At 35.7% G+C, this 16,761-nt stretch overlaps 1 protein-coding gene across 1 annotated transcript in view; it reads left to right on the forward strand.

Moving 5' to 3' along the window:
• Positions 1-525: 525 nt before the first annotated feature.
• LOC142355789 (uncharacterized) overlaps positions 526-16,761 on the forward strand; it is a 49,653-nt gene continuing 33,417 nt past the window's right edge. The window contains exons 1-3 of the mRNA XM_075407849.1: positions 526-613; positions 4,550-4,779; positions 15,136-15,272. Coding sequence (XP_075263964.1) covers positions 545-613; positions 4,550-4,779; positions 15,136-15,272 — 436 coding nt within the window. The 5' untranslated portion in view covers positions 526-544. The remainder of the gene's footprint in view (positions 614-4,549; positions 4,780-15,135; positions 15,273-16,761) is intronic.

Consider the following 16,761-nt stretch of genomic DNA (forward strand, 5'->3'; position numbering starts at 1 on the left):
TTATCAGAAGGAAATGATAAGTAATGTATCTATAGTTGTTATTTATACTGCCCAGCAACCTAGATTTGAATATTAATAATATAATTAATAATAATACTGATGTCAATTCTTAATTTTTGGGGTAGATAAAGGGTTAAAAAAACAGAAAGAAGCATTAATTTGTTCACACAGGTTTAAAAAATTTACTATGGGGAGCTTTGTGACTGTATATGTAAGTATGTGTGTGTATGTTTGTGTGTGTGTGTGTGTGTGTGTGTGTCTGGTGTTTGCGCGTGTGTGTGTGTGTGTGTTTGTGTGTGTGTGTGTGTGTGTGTGTGTGTGTGTGTCTGGTGTTTGCGTGTGTGTGTGTGTGTGTGTGTGTTTGTGTGCGTGTGTGTATTTATGTATGTGTGTGGGGGGAGATGGTGGGTGGTTGGGTGGGTGGGGGCCTGGTGTTGGTTTGATAACAAAGGGATAGATCCGAAATGAAGGGGGTTCAATGAAGGAAACAGATTTCAATATTATCCCTACAGAGGAAGAGGAGTTGACTCTGAATGGATTGAGAATGTACTTGGGACCAATTGGAATTCTGGGAATCTTCGGCAATATTCTCATCATTGCCACTATATTTAAGGTAAAGTTTTTCATTTTCATTTGGAATGCTTTGAATCCTTTTTTTAAACAAGACAACTAGTGCCAGTCTCTGGAAGTTCTGAAGTATAGCCCACAAAAGGAAAAATCCTAAATTAATTGATTCATTGCAAAAGTTGTAGCTAGGAAAAAAAGGTATAGAAAAGAAAGCCTTTGCAAGATTGGCATAATAAACAATGGTTCCGTTGGAAACTTTTTATTAATTCTTTGAACACTTGCGAAATTTAGTACAGCTTTCTTCGACATACGGAATTAATATGAGTAGTAAGCTTTTTCAATTAAAACTATTGTAGCTTGAGTGAATAATATCTTTGCTTGATAATGGCATCGTTCCAGTTAAAACTCCAATTCATCATACTTTTCAAAAAGTTTATTTCTTTTGACGTATGATTTTAATCAAATCGGATGAAATTTCTTATACTTTTGCTTAATTGTGTTCTATTTTTCTTTCATGGCTATTCTTTGCATGGTTCTTATTAGACTATTTTGGTTCTAGTTAGGTTCCAATTAGAAAAATTGTTGCTCTGAAGTGACATTGGATTATTTTATAGGTATATGTTTCTTAAGTTTTAAGTATGCCATCGTTTTCAGAGCTGCTTTACAATATATTTCTACTCTAATATGGTTTTAGTTTTATTGTTGTTGGTGTTTAAATCACAGCAGTTGGAAAATTTTTCTCGCTCGATCGTAGAGGGCGTAATCTTTGTCTTCGAAAAATCTCTGGTTGGTATCTATTGTTCCGTATTCTGGCTTTATTCTGTATTCTGGCTTTATATGCTTTATAGGGACAAATTCTTTGTAGCTGTTACATTTCCAACATGGGCTGTTTTGATTGTTTCCGAGAAATGTTTGTCGGTTTTTATGTCTTTAACGAAGTTTTTGGCCGCGTTTATCACATAGTTTTCCACAGTTGTGATTCTTTTACATTTTGAGAATCGGTCTACAGACTAATACTTACATTTTGGGTTTTATGTTCTGTCCGACCGTAATAATATTTTGGTTTTTATTGGTTGATTTTACAGAGAATGGTGTTATGGTTTTAATTATTTTGGTTTTACATGGTTATCAGAAAGAAACTGTTTGTTGATTTTTTTCTCCGTGGCCTGGGTGTTTTGGGTTTTCCCCTGCATTGTCTGAGTTTTATCTGTTTTCCGCTTTTGCGAAGCAGTCCAAAGAGACCAAAACTTATTTTTTTTGTTTTTGTTTTCAACTGGACCGTAAAAAGACAATTTATACTTTTTTGAGTGAGCTTAAATAGTGGTTGATTTTTTCTGTGTCTGCTTTTGGTTAGCTTTTTTTCAGATTATTCACTGAGGGTGTGCCAATGGAAGGGTTGTTTACTCTTTGTTCGATTCCAGCATCCACGTCTGGTCAGAATGTTAGTTTGGCAGCATCCTTCAGTTTTGTTGCCCTCTGTCGCCCGGGATCAGTACAGCGCCGCGAAAAATCAATTTTAGAAGCTTTTGAGTTTTATCATTTTGATCATCCTGCATTACCACTCCCCTTGTTGTTCATTACTCTTTTGTCTGGATCTTGTATGGGGGAGAATTTCTTAGGGCTCTTAAAATATTATGACACCTGCATGATAACTGTATATTGGTCTTATAATTTTAGAATTAATTTTGCTGACTAAGTTAAATGCGTAATCGTGCTTTGTAGCTGTGTCATACATATGTTGATTCTTTTTTTGTTCCGGTTGGCTAAACAAATGACGATGAACGCTTCCGGGTAATTATCTCCTTTTAGGTGTTCTTGGTAGGGAATTTGTGAGAAAAAATTCTAAATACCTGTAATTGTTTCTTGTAGCATTTGATTTCGAAAAGATACATTATTGATCGTTCCTTTTGTCTACTAAGTCGGTTGCTCTAAATCTTCGTCAATTTTTGTTGGCTTTATACCCTAGTTGGTGACTTGTATCCATTTCCAACGCAAACTTCCTGCCGAGAACGTAGGTTCTGAAGTATTTGTCCTTTTACAAGCTATAGCGTTTCCAATTCGTTCATGGCGTGTTCTCTATTCACCTTTTTTCCACTCAGATGTATATTGACAATTTTCGTCTGCCTAATTCATAGAGTCGTAGGTGTTTTTTTTTAATTCTTGGAGTCCTTGTGTCTCTCAACAAACAATATATTATTTTCATGGCGTAATCTGCTAGGTATTTTTATCTATCTGAAATTTTACTCTAAATTTGTCGAATGCCTTTCGTACTTCCTCTCCCCAACTCCAATGTCTATTCGAATTTTCGAGTATTTATTGGAGTGCTCAGTATGATATACAAGTTTCGGGATCAATTTTAAGAAATTTGGAGTTGACCCTTGTAATGGATTAGCGTCTGGTGTTTTTTGGTGCAACTCCTAAAAATGCTTTTATTTTCTCGGTTTTGGACCTATCCCTTCATTTTCGATCTTTTAGACCACAAGATAAGTTGAAAACGAAATTGTTAGGTTTTCGTTACCAATATATTCAACTATCATATTTCGATTTCGCAGCCAGAAAATGAGGGCTTCAGCAAACAATTAAAGATGAATTACAACTAATAATATTAACGGCGTACCACAGGGATCCATTTTAGGACAAACCTTCATTCTGATACATTAATGATGTTTTTAATGCTGTTTAAACTCCGAAGTGGTTATGTGAGCAGATGTTACTAGCATAGCATATTTTTCATTTAATAAATTGCCAAATTGTCGTCTGATGAAAGAATTGTAAAGGAATGGTTCGATCAAAATTGTTCAACACTCAATGGAAAAAGCATGCTAATATTTTTCGGCCGCAAATAAAAAGCTATATACTTGGATGGAATTTTCAAAGAACTTCTTTTCAAAGACGAATGCAATTATTTAGGCATTAACTCGGAGAAATCGATGAAATGTGCATACTTTTATAAAATTTTGTAAAAGTTGACAAAATTTTCAAGTGTTGCTTAAGAGGTAAATAATTAGTAAATTGCCTATGTGAAATCTACAGTAAAATATGGTTTTATAATATACGAAAAACACTTTTAAGACCTATCTCTCAATTTGTGAAGCTATTTTTATTCAAGGAAAAGCGGATGCGATTAGGAACATTATGACAAAGCATCAGACTCTTACCGTTCTTGAAGTTTTGCTAATAATATCTTCCAATTCGTGTTATATGAACTCCTGAGTTAAGAAAACCTGAGTCAGTTTATATAAAATCAGATTTCTTCAGCAACCATCCTGAAACTAGAAGTATTCCACACAAACTTTTATAGATATTCACTCCAAAAAACATTGATTATTTGCTAAGGATCAAAGTTGCCAAAGCGTACAGGAAAATAACTTAATTCCAGGAGAGATAAGGGAACTCACTGCTGGTCAGCTCAGTATTTTTATTAGATCCTTTAGTTAGTTACCTTTATATTCAAGATAGCTATTAAATTTTTATTTTGTTATTTTGACCTCCTGTAATTCATTCGGTTTTTTAAATTACTTTATCGAGCTCTTGCTAGATGAGGCAGTAGTCTCTTCAAGTGTTCCCTCCAGGCGTAACGTTTCTTTTTAAATAAATTTTGTTTTGTTTAATTAGAACTATGGTGCTGATAAACAAATTCAAATCAATTATCTTCATAATCTAAATAATAGTTTTTGCCCAATAGTTTTTGAAAAAATTGAAGTCCCCAGCTTGAAATTAAAAGAAGTTATCATTTTTAACAAAAAAATTTGAATGAGAAGTCGTTATTTAGAAAGAAGTTTTCCTAATACAATTTTGTAGAAATTGGATGCCATAATAAGAAAATGTCTAAAAATAATGAACAGACTCTTCATCTAAAAAGTTATAATTATTTTAAATAAACTGTTTAGTTTATGATAATTAATATATAATGCTCAGCCTATAGTATTACAAAAATGCCAAAATTTTTATGCTTTTATGCGAGAAACAAGACGCTGTTTAGCTTGAAGACGCGAGAAACAGTGCATCTGGTCTGGCAGTTCAACTTCTGGCGTTTTGGGACTCGATGGCTGTTCTGGGAGACGCAGTGTTCGAAATGACCTTCAAGTCAATTTTGGACTTCAATCTGTTCACGTTGGACAGCCGAGGAGTTCTCTGCAAAATGCTGAAGAGTTTTGATTGGCTTGGAAATCATTCGGCCAATTGGCATGTCGTTATTGTTTGTCTAGACAGGTTTGTAATAAAGTTGTTGTTTATTTCGAAGAGAATATTTTGACTTTTAACTACGTGAACAAGGAACGAGGATCTCATCTAGTCCGGATTGTCGCATAGAGCCTCTTCTAGAGTCTGTACTGAACGAGTTTGAAGACCAGACCGAAATCGTCTCTAATCAAATCATCCTAGACAAAATAGAACTGTGATCAGACAGACGATCGAGTATCGTGTGCTCGAAAATCCGTGTGCAGTAAAATTGCCTTTTAATGTCTCCGTGATCAGACAGATGTTAGATTTTTTTCGGTATAGAAAAGATCTTAGATTTTTTTTGTTCCGACCCCACTTGTGGGGGAAGGAACTATATACTCAAATGGGTTTTTTTTTTGTTCAGTGAATTTTGGCCGATCGATATATTCGTCGTAGAGAAATGTGAGTGGTATCATTAAAAAGCTGGTCCAGCGTAGAATTCAAAAGTAAAAAGATTTTTTTGAATTTCGTTTTTTTCGAGGAGTTATCGAGGATTGAAGTTTTGTGTGAACAATGGGATCTTTAGCATGATTGTTCACTTTTAGTACAATTTTCTTCAAACTAAGATCTTTTTTACGAAAACATTAATTCAAATTTCTATAAAAAGAATAAATTTTGAGTTCGTAAAAGTTGAATGCAAGGCGATAGAAAGACTAGTTCTGGTCTCATAGGGAAGTTCACTATCAAAAAAAAATCGAACTCTAATTGAGAGCCCTTTTTTTAATAAAACTTTTCTATTTTTTGCTTTTTTAAGTCACCTAGAGACAAGTCACATTTTATATAGACGTTCTATTAATGACAAAACTCCTTTATAGTCGAATGAAGCGCAATGAACAAAAAACGTCGTTTTCAAGGAATTGCTCATGTTTTTTTTTGGCTTCGATTCTGAGTTTTCGTAATTTTGAATGAAATTTTGAATTTCTTTTTGAAGTTTTACTATTTTTTTGGAGTCCTATGGTAGGGATTCATTGACTAACAGTGCAATATGTTCCATAATGAGCATTAAGTGAACATGTCTATTTCATTGAGGGGGCGGCTAATGGCTGTTAAGACTTAAAAAATAATTTTTCGAATTTTTTTTTGAATATTAAAGAATCATAATCTTATTATAGTGAATTGTAAGTCAGTCCAGGGGTGAGAGCACCCTCTTCCTTCCTACTGCAACCAAAATTAAACTGGTTAGCGGTTTTATCTTCTATCTATTGGTTATATGACTTCAATGACAAAAAATTTCAATTTTTTAAAATTTTTTTTTGGATTTTTACGTATTATTGGTTACTTTTGAAATCTTATCACATTATCCAAATATTGACAGTTCCCATTAGCTTAAAAACGATGTTCTGTGGATGACCAATAAAAATTTTAAACAAAAATTTATGGTTTAAATGGCTTCGACACGTTCTTCTTGCACTTTTCTACTGATTTTTTGGTTTTCTCCTGTTTTTTTTTGTTGTTTTAATAGTCATTATACTTACTGTGATCTCATAATGAATACCTATGCATGACAAACATAAATGTACTGCCACCGGGCATCTTTGAGCGTTTTTATTGACTTCCGTTGAAAGCTATTGAATTTAATGTCTGTTAAAATAAAAATCATTTTTCGAAAATTTTATTTGAACAATAACAATTCCTAAATTTTTCTTGAACTGTTAGTGAGTTTCAGTATTGACTGGACCCACTTGCTTTTTACTGCGACTAAAAATATTCTGTTTAGCTGTCTTATCTTCTAGCTATTGGTTATATGACTTCAATGACAAAGATTTCAATTTTTTTAAATTTTTTTTTTGGATTTTTTGAATTATTGGTCACTTTTGAACTCTTTATCACATTATCCAAAGATTATTGTAATCCAATTGGCTTAGAGAGGACGTTCAGTGGATCACAGAGAAAGTTTTCAGAGAATAGCTAATGGTTTAATTGTCTGCGACACTTTCTTCTCGCATTTTTCTACTGAATTTTAGTTTTTGCTGTTTTTGTTATTGTTTTCTGTCATAAGACTTATTGTGATGTCTTTTTAACTATCTATGCATGACAGACATCATTTTCCTCCCTATGGGTTATATCTGAGCATCGTCATTGAGCTCCGATGAAAGATTGAGTTTACTGGCTGTTAAGGGTTTAAAAATAATTTTTCGAAACTTTTTTGAAATTCAACCATTCCTAATTTTTTTTCGTGAATACTCCTGGTCATTGTTGGTTCTAACAGAATCCATTTCCGTTCTACTATAGCCAAAATTAATCTGGTTAGCGGTTTTATCTTCTACCTATTAGTTTTAAAACATCAATGCCACGAGAATTCATATTTTTTTTGGGTACTTTATTTTGTTTTTCGATCCTTTTGAAATCTTATCACATCATCTTACTGCTGAGAGTCCCTATTGGTTTAAGGAAGAAGTTCAACGGATCATAAATAAAGTTTTCAGGGAAGAGCTTATGATTTGAGTTGCTTCGACATTTTCTTCAGGCACTTTTCTACTGAATTTGTGGTTTTTGCCTCTCTCTGTTGTTGTTTTCATAGTCATTAACTTGTTGTAAGGTCTTATTGATGAAATACGATTGGCAAAAAAACTTATTGTCCCCTCGAGGCATCATTTATTGTATATACTGGCTTCCGTTGAAGGCTAATGAATTTAATGGCGTTGATAATACGTGTTTTCCCGCAATTTTCGTGCGTCTAATGTATTTGTTTATATTTGTTGATTTTTTGAAATTATATTGATAAAAAAGGTTTTCCCATTGCTCCTGAAAAATTAATTTAAAATTGAAGAGTGTTTAGTGAAAAGTTCATTTTTTTAATGCCTTCGACCCTTTTGTCGCTCAATTTTTTTTCCTGAATTCGCTGTTTTTGTTCTTTAGGTAGCCGTAAATTGCTCACAGATCTCATAGGCTTGTAATTGAGGACTGAATGAATGATGTTGCTCGAAACATTCAGTATATAGCGAATAGGTTCCTTTCGTCAAATTTAACTTCTATTCATCAATCAGATGTCCCATCGAATTTCGTGTATTTCAAGAAATAACATATATATTGATATTATGTGCCACTGTTGTTTCGTTTTTCTGAACGTTTATTGAATGGCCATTTTTTGCGTTTCTTTTTCTCTTCCATCAGAACAATCGCGTAATAACAGATCCCAATGGTTTTTAAATGTGGCCCAAGTAAACTTATTTAATCTTTCAGTATAAATCCTTCAACTGAAATAGCAGAAATAACAACTGAATTAAAAATACATATTCAGATGATAGCTATTGATTTTAATGGTAGCAAAGGTTTGTGTTTTCGCAAATCGTTTGTAATTTTTTGAGTTTCTCTTTAGTTTGTTTCTATGGCATAGTCTGACCACAGACGGGTGCTTTTGGTTTTGTAATGACTTTTTAGTAATTTATCAAGGATTTTTTTATTAAAAACCAATGTTTAAGATTTTTGAATTTTCTTGGTGCAAAAAATGTTGATTAATTTTTAAGTTTCGCCTCACTGTTCGTTCTTTTTGTCGGCTTGTTACCTAGTCTCGTTAAGAAAACTTTTCATCTGCTGTATAGTTAGTAAAAGGTAAACTTGTGTAGTTAAGGTTTTATCTGACTGCATTTTGACGTTGTTACCAGGTGCTTTTAAATTTAGATATTCATTTTTTGCCGCCAAAATTTTGTTGGTGCTATTTTTTTTCTAGTCTCTTCAATGTCAGGTCACGTTGGTGCTGTAATGAAGCATGGCATTAGTAATTCAATTAGTAGATAGAATGTGTAACGATTGTTTTAAACTCAAACATCTATTTTTGTTATCTCTTGATTTGGTTGACATTTTAGTCAAAAATGTAGATGAGCTCGGGTCGGAACATCATGTGCGAACGCACATTAACGAGCCGCCTTGTTTGTTTCTAGTACCTTTTTACGCATGGTCAAGGTATGTTTGTATGTATTCCACAGCAAAATTTTGGAAACATGATTAATTTATATATTAAACAAAAAAAATATAAATTTAATAAGTATGACATCTTTCAAATCCTATTCTTACGGTATAAAATGCATGTCTTGTTTACACTTGATGTTCAAGATGAAGATCTTAGATTGTTTTTGTCTCTGAAAAATGATACTGAGTATTTTTTATTTGACAAAATGGTCTCCTGGTTTTGAGTGGCTTGATTTGTTAATTCCCATTTTAAAAGAAATACTTTGTGTGACTTTGACGCATACTTTCATATTTGCATCACAAGCAACGCTGCTCACATTCAATTATGAGAAAAAGCGAAAACAACTATTGTTAAACAGTTTCTAAGCATTAACAAAACGATGTACATGAATCAAAATGTGTGAGTAATTATTATTTTCTGAAGTTTTTGCATCGATGAACAGCAATTTCTAGTGTTTTTTTAACGATCGATCAAGGTTTGTTTATATGGATTTTACTTCAAAATTTTCTAAATATCTGAGTAATAAAAATCTTGTTATGAAATAGTTCCATCTAAAACGCAGCTGATTACGTAACATTTTATCCCCACGACTGATGTTCGGTTGGAAATTATAGCATTTTGAATACAGAAAATTTTCTGACTAGACATGAGAAAAGATATTGATGATTGATTTAAGGAGATCTATCTGAAACGGCAGTTGCCTCTCCGTCTTCAAAAGCTAGTTGAAAACGATTATTAAAAACATTTCAAGTGAAACTGTTTTGAATGGGCCAAACAGAACACTTAGGTATTTTGCAACTCGTTGTTTAAATGTGTGACCTGAAAAGAGATACTGAAATGCTATGATTTATTGTAGTTGTAAAAATGCGGTACCCAACATATTCTTAGATTCTCTTGAGAAAATTTGATGGGCACTTTTATGAATAACAAAAGACTTCTGGCCTATGTAGTTCTATCCAATTCCGAGCATGTGTTTTTGGCTTGTACTTTTTTTGTCTTAAAATGTTCAGAAAAAGTAGTGGGCACCTATTCACCGAGACTAAACAACTACACACTAAAAAACATCCCATGATTGTTTCTACCATTAAGACTTCGTTCACTGACGCTAAAAGACTACACAAAACAAAAAGACGTCCAATGTTTGTTTGCATCAACAGACTTGATATTAAAACTTTGAACTACAAAACTAGGCTACTTATCCTGTCTAGTTTTGATAACATTATTCAAATATAATTCGATTTTGAACATGGGCCCAGCAACTCTCTTAGAGAATCTTCTCAAACTATATTCTGAAACAAAACTAAATTGTTGTTGACAGTCATTTTCTTTTTCTGCTTTGTGCCCTTTCTTTCCTCACACTGAGATTAATCAACAGACAGTGAAGCTGCTTAAATACACAGGAAAGGAAAAGGAAATCCGAACCTGGAGAACAAGATTTTAGGCAATGATGCGGACAAAAGCTTTCTATAACCCACTACTGGGACAGAGGAGCCACCCAATGAGCCTTCACCAGTGACTAAATCAACGGAAAACAAGACGAGAAAAAAACAATAAGGTGTTGAAGGATGCATTTGAGAAGGAAGTTGCTGACGTCAAGGAGAAACGCAACAACGTTTGGTGACTTCCTTCATTCATTCTAGATGCAATAGTCTTCAAGGTGATGAGACATGACTCTGTGAAAGATGACAGAATAAGACAGTGCGCAAAAGCGTCGAAGCTTTTGCGAGTTATATTTCAGAGTGTGGGGATGCCCAAAGTGGTGACTTTAGTGGCACAGAGGAGCTGGATCAATTTTAGTTATGGTAATCCGAAGATTTGGTCAACTTCTTCATGGGCAGCTTCCTCTGCAACGCCCTGGTCCCATATGGTCTGTCAATGAGGTATGAAAGCTTCGCTATGGACGAGAGGTTTAATCCGAAGGTAAGTTGCCGAGATTCTATGAGAGCACAGCAAAGAAACACAAAGGACAAAAAAGCTCTGTGGCAGTAGCATTGACGCCTGACTTCAGAAAATGCCATAAGAAAGGGAAAGACTTTGTCTGGAAGTTTTTCCAAGGACTGCAAGAGGACGAAAAAAGCGCAATGCAGCAAGTGTGATGTGAAAAGTCAATTGAACAAGCATGCATCAGACATGGAGACAAACATATGATTCGATTGTAATGGGAGAAAGATTGGCTACACCAGATGAGGAATAGTAGCATCTCACATCCAATGAAAACAGCAGGCTCGTTAGTGGACAGCGGTTGCTCAGACCACATAGTGCACAGCTTAGACGCCCTATAGTTTTCGTACCCATTCAATCATTTGAAGGAACTTCTATTGGGAGGCTTCCACTGGCTAGGTAAAGATCAGCATATCAGCAAACAATGTACAAATCCAACGCAAACTCAACAATGTTTTTTTAAGCACCTGACTATTCTTCGAAGCTTCTATCCGCCAGAAGATGCACGGAGTGGAAACAAAATTTCACTTGCGAGACAAGAAACAGCTGCTTGAAGCTCCAAACATCAAATCAGGTAAAATTAAAAGACAAAAAACTTTTGCTTCACTTACCCTACAGCGTTCGAGAATTCAAGATGAGTGTTGCAAAAGCGTGGAAATTTACGGTGCAAGGAAGTGGCGCAGACCATTGGGCCTTTTTTATTTTGGATTATCTGGTCAGGAGTGCACCAAACAAGCCGGATGAACTCGAGGACGTAAGCAATGTTTGCGCATTGGCCAGAATCAAAAAGTTCACTGCACCAGCAGTTGAAGAGTTTAAACCAGTAAAGAAGCTGGATTGGTGTTCACAGAAGTGATGAAACCATTCAGATTAGAATTGCACTAAGGGTTACAGTTAAGTATTGTATTGTTTTGCAGATTAGTACACAAAGTTTGTGTTCGTGGACGTGCCTAAGGCACAGAGTGACGCACGGGCGAGCCTGAAGAAGTTGATTTCGAGTTTGTGTGGAGCAGCAGGCTAAAGAAAATCAATGCAAAAAATTTATTCTCAGAACTATTGATAACCTACTGCTTTCTTCAGACATTCTACAGAATAAAACAATGTCAGATAGGCTATTACCGCGAATTCGCTGAGAGGTGCAGGAGGACATTGCTGAAGTTGGCAAGACGTTTCCTAATGGACTCAGGACTTCGCAAGATTTTGAGAGCGCAATTGTTCACACAGCAAGGTTAAGAGGTTAAGAAACTTATTTCTGAGACTAAAAGTATGCCCAGCGAAGCTGATTAGAGGTGTAAAACATAAATTCTTAGTTAAAAAAGTAGCACTTTTACGTGCTGAATCTTCACGAAGAAGAGCCACAGAGAAGTTAGCAAACTTGGACCCAACGCACTACAAAAATATTTGCGGCTTAAACTGAGGATGACAACGGATACCTCGTAAACTTACACAACATACGCCATTTGATGGCAGTTTCAATAATGGTCATCAAGGGCATGAAGTGGTCTTAGCTAGGTACGTTACAGAGAAGCCTAAACCACTTAAAAAGGAGTCAGAACTAATTGGATCTGGCATCCAGATGATGGTCGTCCAGACAATAGCAACACAGAGAGACAGGGCACATTGGGCAGACACTGCAATAAAAGAGGGCTAACACTGCAATAGAAGAAGGTGTGAACACTAAAAAAGACCATTGTCACAATAGATCTTGGATGTTGAGAAATGAGCCAAAGAGTAAGAATCTACAGAAAGAGGGTGTCACAGAGACTCAGAGTTAAGGGAGAACAGTCACACGGAGGACTTTAACCCGGAGAGACTGTTGATTTCGACGCGAAAGCATAGGAGCAAACGAGCAGTGCAGGGCGCGGACGAAGGATCCGAGCAAATAACAATCCACATTTTTTTTGGAGAAGTCAGGGCCCAGTTTGTTGTAACTCAGGGAGATTATGTTCAGGCTAAGATATTCTATGCAGCCAAGCAAGGCGATTATTAGGACCAGTGAGATGAGCAATGAAGGATGAGGCCTAGGAAATCAGAGACATTGATAGGGACCCAAATGGGACTCAATGGTCAGTATCACAAATGCATGGCACGCTATGTGACATAAAGTATCTAGCAGGTGGTTGGACAGAATCCTCTCTGAGACTTTTGTGTCTACACGCAAATCGGAGACATTTAAGATTCCAATTCAGTTACCAGCAGACCAAGGCCATGTGGTCAGTATATCATGGCGGCTTCACTGCACTCAAAAACGGAGAGGTGTATACGGAGCAACCGGATAAAGTTTTGAAACGAGGATCAGATGGAAAAGACTTAGTGTGTCAACTAAGCAGATCATTTTTTTAAATAGACTGCCTTCAATTTGTAGAATGAGTTTGCTGAAATTCTACTCGGACAAGGGTTCACCAGATGCACGACCATTGCCTGTTGGCAAGATCAAAGACAGATAGTCACACCTTCTCCGTAGTCTGGGATGACGAAGTCATGGTAGCATCTACAACTATGACAGTGGTCTCCAATGTCAAGAAGGCTCCAGAAAACACAATTAAAATGGAATACAAGGTGAGTCTCGGAATTGGTCAGGAAGATAGCAAAGCCACAGTCAATCAAAAGCTCTACATTGAAACAAAACTTGAGCGGTTTCAAATAGGAAAAATCAAACCCTCAGATTCCAATTGCTTTGGATTTGAAATGGTAGGCAGCACAGAAAAAGAATTGGATCACAGAATCTACGAAAACATGGACGGATCAATTCGTTTTAGGACAATTACACAAATCCAGGCAGCGTGTTTACTGTCAAAATTCTGTCGAAGCAAATGAATGCACCCGTTAATCAACACTGTCTATGCAAAAAGCAACTCCTACTTTAATTCAAAGGTTAAAAAGTTAACAAATTTATTTGCATAAAAGAAAACGCCTACGGCTTAATGAGAGAAAGCGACGCAGACTGGTCTAGTGATGTGAAGGACAGAAAATCAACAATAGGCTGCTAGTTCAATTACAAGAAACTTGGCGTGGCACTCAGCTGTGGTTTTAAGAAGTTTAGGAAGCAGGCCTTAGTTGCTCTCTCATCATCAGAAGCAGAATACAGGGCTCTGCAGCAGCAGTTCAAGAAGCAGTTTTCGTGGAACAACTCCCCGAGAACTTATGCATCCAACAGAAACATTCCATAGCAATTGAGGAGAACAACTTGAGCTGCATCAAACTCTACCAGAGCCTAGCTATTCATGAAGCGGCAAGCACATCGGGTAGATAAGACTAAGGATGAAACTAATTCCATTCGTTATTTTCCTGCTTACAAAATAGCAGCAGACATCTTCTCAAAATCATTTCGTGTCGAAATTGGAAACATTAAGAAAATATCCGATTGAAACAGACTCTACAAGTGTTCGTGGGGATGCAAGAATTTCCATTAAAACGAATGACTAAACTTAGTAAGAACATTTTTTTGAAAGTATAATTTTACCTGTTATTTTGTGACAAAGACAAACTGATCAAGTCACTCAAATGATATAAGTAAATCTTCACTAAATAGTGCTTAGAATCAATTGTCGGTTCAAAAGGATTAATCTAGATAGCTTTTATTAAGGTGATATCCTTAAATGTCAATTCTTCTCAAACTGTTTTGATTGATTTTTTTGGTACTTCGACAAGTGCAAACAAATTCTTAAAATTTGTAAATGCAGACTTTTCAAGGATTACCATGCAAATTTTTTCTAGGAAGTTTGCAGAAGCAAACCATATTTAACAACCCTGTTGACCCCCTATGCATCATGGTGCTATGATAAGAATCTTGGTTTTTTCATTAATATTGTATATATAAAGTTGATTTTTGGATCCTTTTCCATCCCTAAAATCAAATTGCCATCTTGATCTATTAATGAGATCCCTTCTGTAAATCTTTTAACTCTACTGTAAGATTTCGTTTTGTTGTTCTCTCATTGTTTTTACTAAGTTTATAACGTTTTGATTCCGCCTGCAAATATCCATATCGCAACACTATTACTTATTTATGTTGAGAAGACAAGAAGTTTAGTTAAAAAGTGAAGGCTTTCTTCCTGGTTAAATTTCAAAAGCATATAGGGTAACAATTTATATGTTTGCGTATGTTTGTGTGTATGTGTGTGTGTGTGTGTGTGTGTGTGTGTGTGTGTGCGTGTGTTTGTATGTGTTTGTGGTTGCATGTGTTTATCTGTCCGTTGTTAGGAAACATAAGTGGAATAAGAGTGGAGAATAGAGTACGTCGTTTTTTCTTTACATAAAGCGCTGGATTGAAATACTGTCGAAAGTGTAAGTCTTACAAATTGCGCGTTTCCTTACTAAAGGCACTTTAAAGTTTTTAAATACATCTCGAATAGCTACGGAGATATCGATTGATGCGAAAATTTCTCAGTTGCTTCGCAAGAGTCACATAACCTATACAAATCCATTTTGCGTGCTATCCGTTTTGTTCAATTTAGAATGTCCTTGAAATTGATTTTTTTTGGCTTATTTTCCAGGTACTTGTCGGTGGCAATGCCCTCATTCTACTTCAGCCGATGGTCCCAAAGACACATCTGGACGCTGAGTGTGGTCTCAGTTCTCTTCACCTGGATATCTCAGATCCCAATCATAATCATGTTCAGAAAGGGATCCCGTTCTGCTTTCCAATTCAGATCTTTTTTATTTACTTTGACACTGTTCCTTGATTTGAGTCGAATTCCATTAGGCAAGATTTTGCTTGACCCATGATGAAACGTTAGCGAGACGTTGAACAGTATTTCGACTTTAATGCCCCCCCCCCCCAACCGCACTTTAGTTGTAAAATCTATTATTAAGTCTAGGTCAGAAATTGTAACATCTTTAGGCGGTAGTATATGCACACATAAAAAATCCGTTTGAAACCGTCTGTGACTCAAGTTTAGCAAAAAATTATTTTTGAGCCTTTTTGAATTAAATGGAAATGATTGAAGATGAAGTATTTTTTTTAATTAAATGAATGCTAGAGCTTCTCATTGCAAATGTTGCAAACTGAAAGAAGTAAATAGGCCGATTTTTCGAAAAAAAATCATTAATTGCAATTAATGATTTTTTTTTCGAAAAATCGGTCTATTTACTTCTTTCAGTTTGCACTATTTGCAATGAGAAGCTCTAGCAATCATTTAATTAAAAAAGTTAATGAGAATATTCATGAGAATATTTATTTGCCCTCAAATGGAGTTTATAGCAATTATATTAGTCCTCTGGTCTCTTGTATGCAAATTTTCGTTAAACTAATTTTTCGTCTGACCCTTTTGAATTTTCATTCTTAAAAAAGGGCTACAGAGGTAGCGCGCGGAGGAGATCAGGTGGTCTGTAAGTAGGCGATTCACTGAAATTGTTTTGAGGAGACAATTTGATGTTGTGAACGGCTTCTTAATCTTAAACCGTTCACCCCATCAATAACCCCCATCACAACCTCCCACCCAACCCCCCCCACCCCCTCAACTCGCCCCCCTCCCTCAACCCTCCCCCCTCAAATCGCCCAAAACTCCCCAGTCCATCCTCCTCCACCTGGCAATTTGGATACCCCTCTCGTCCAGCCCTCAAAACGTCCCCCCTATAGCTTGATCCCCCAACGCTTGACCCCCTCCCTCCTTATGCTACCAACCCTAATACCCAGCTGGCTACTACCTACCGACGACCAACCACTTGCCAAGTCATTTGAGCGCAATTCGCCCGATGTTAGTCGGTTATGTTAAAGTTTTCACTTCTAATCTTGAATAGCGATAATTTCTATTCGTTGGACGTTGTTGATTGACATACATTACGCTAAAATGCATCATTAATAATAGTAAATAGAGAATTATTGGGCACTAAACTTGTTGAAAAATATATTGCCATTTTGCAGTTTATAATAAGCGTTACTGTCACAAGCGTTATGGAAACGTAATTGCTAAATGTTAGTGCAATCTTTAAAGCACCATAAAAGACAATTACATCTTTGCGCAAACAAGATTTGTTATCATTTTTCAGCAATTTTTTTCACCTTTTCGTTTTTTATTATGAATAATCGGATCTATTCTGTTTCAGTCCCAGTGTTTTTTTGACCCCCAGTTACAAATTATATGTTATAAAGCACACCTTACTATGTAAGAAAATAGCAC

This window comes from Convolutriloba macropyga, unplaced genomic scaffold (genome assembly GCF_964194025.1).
Source record: "Convolutriloba macropyga unplaced genomic scaffold, txConMacr16.3 SCAFFOLD_839, whole genome shotgun sequence".
NCBI classification, from domain to species: domain Eukaryota; kingdom Metazoa; phylum Xenacoelomorpha; order Acoela; family Convolutidae; genus Convolutriloba; species Convolutriloba macropyga.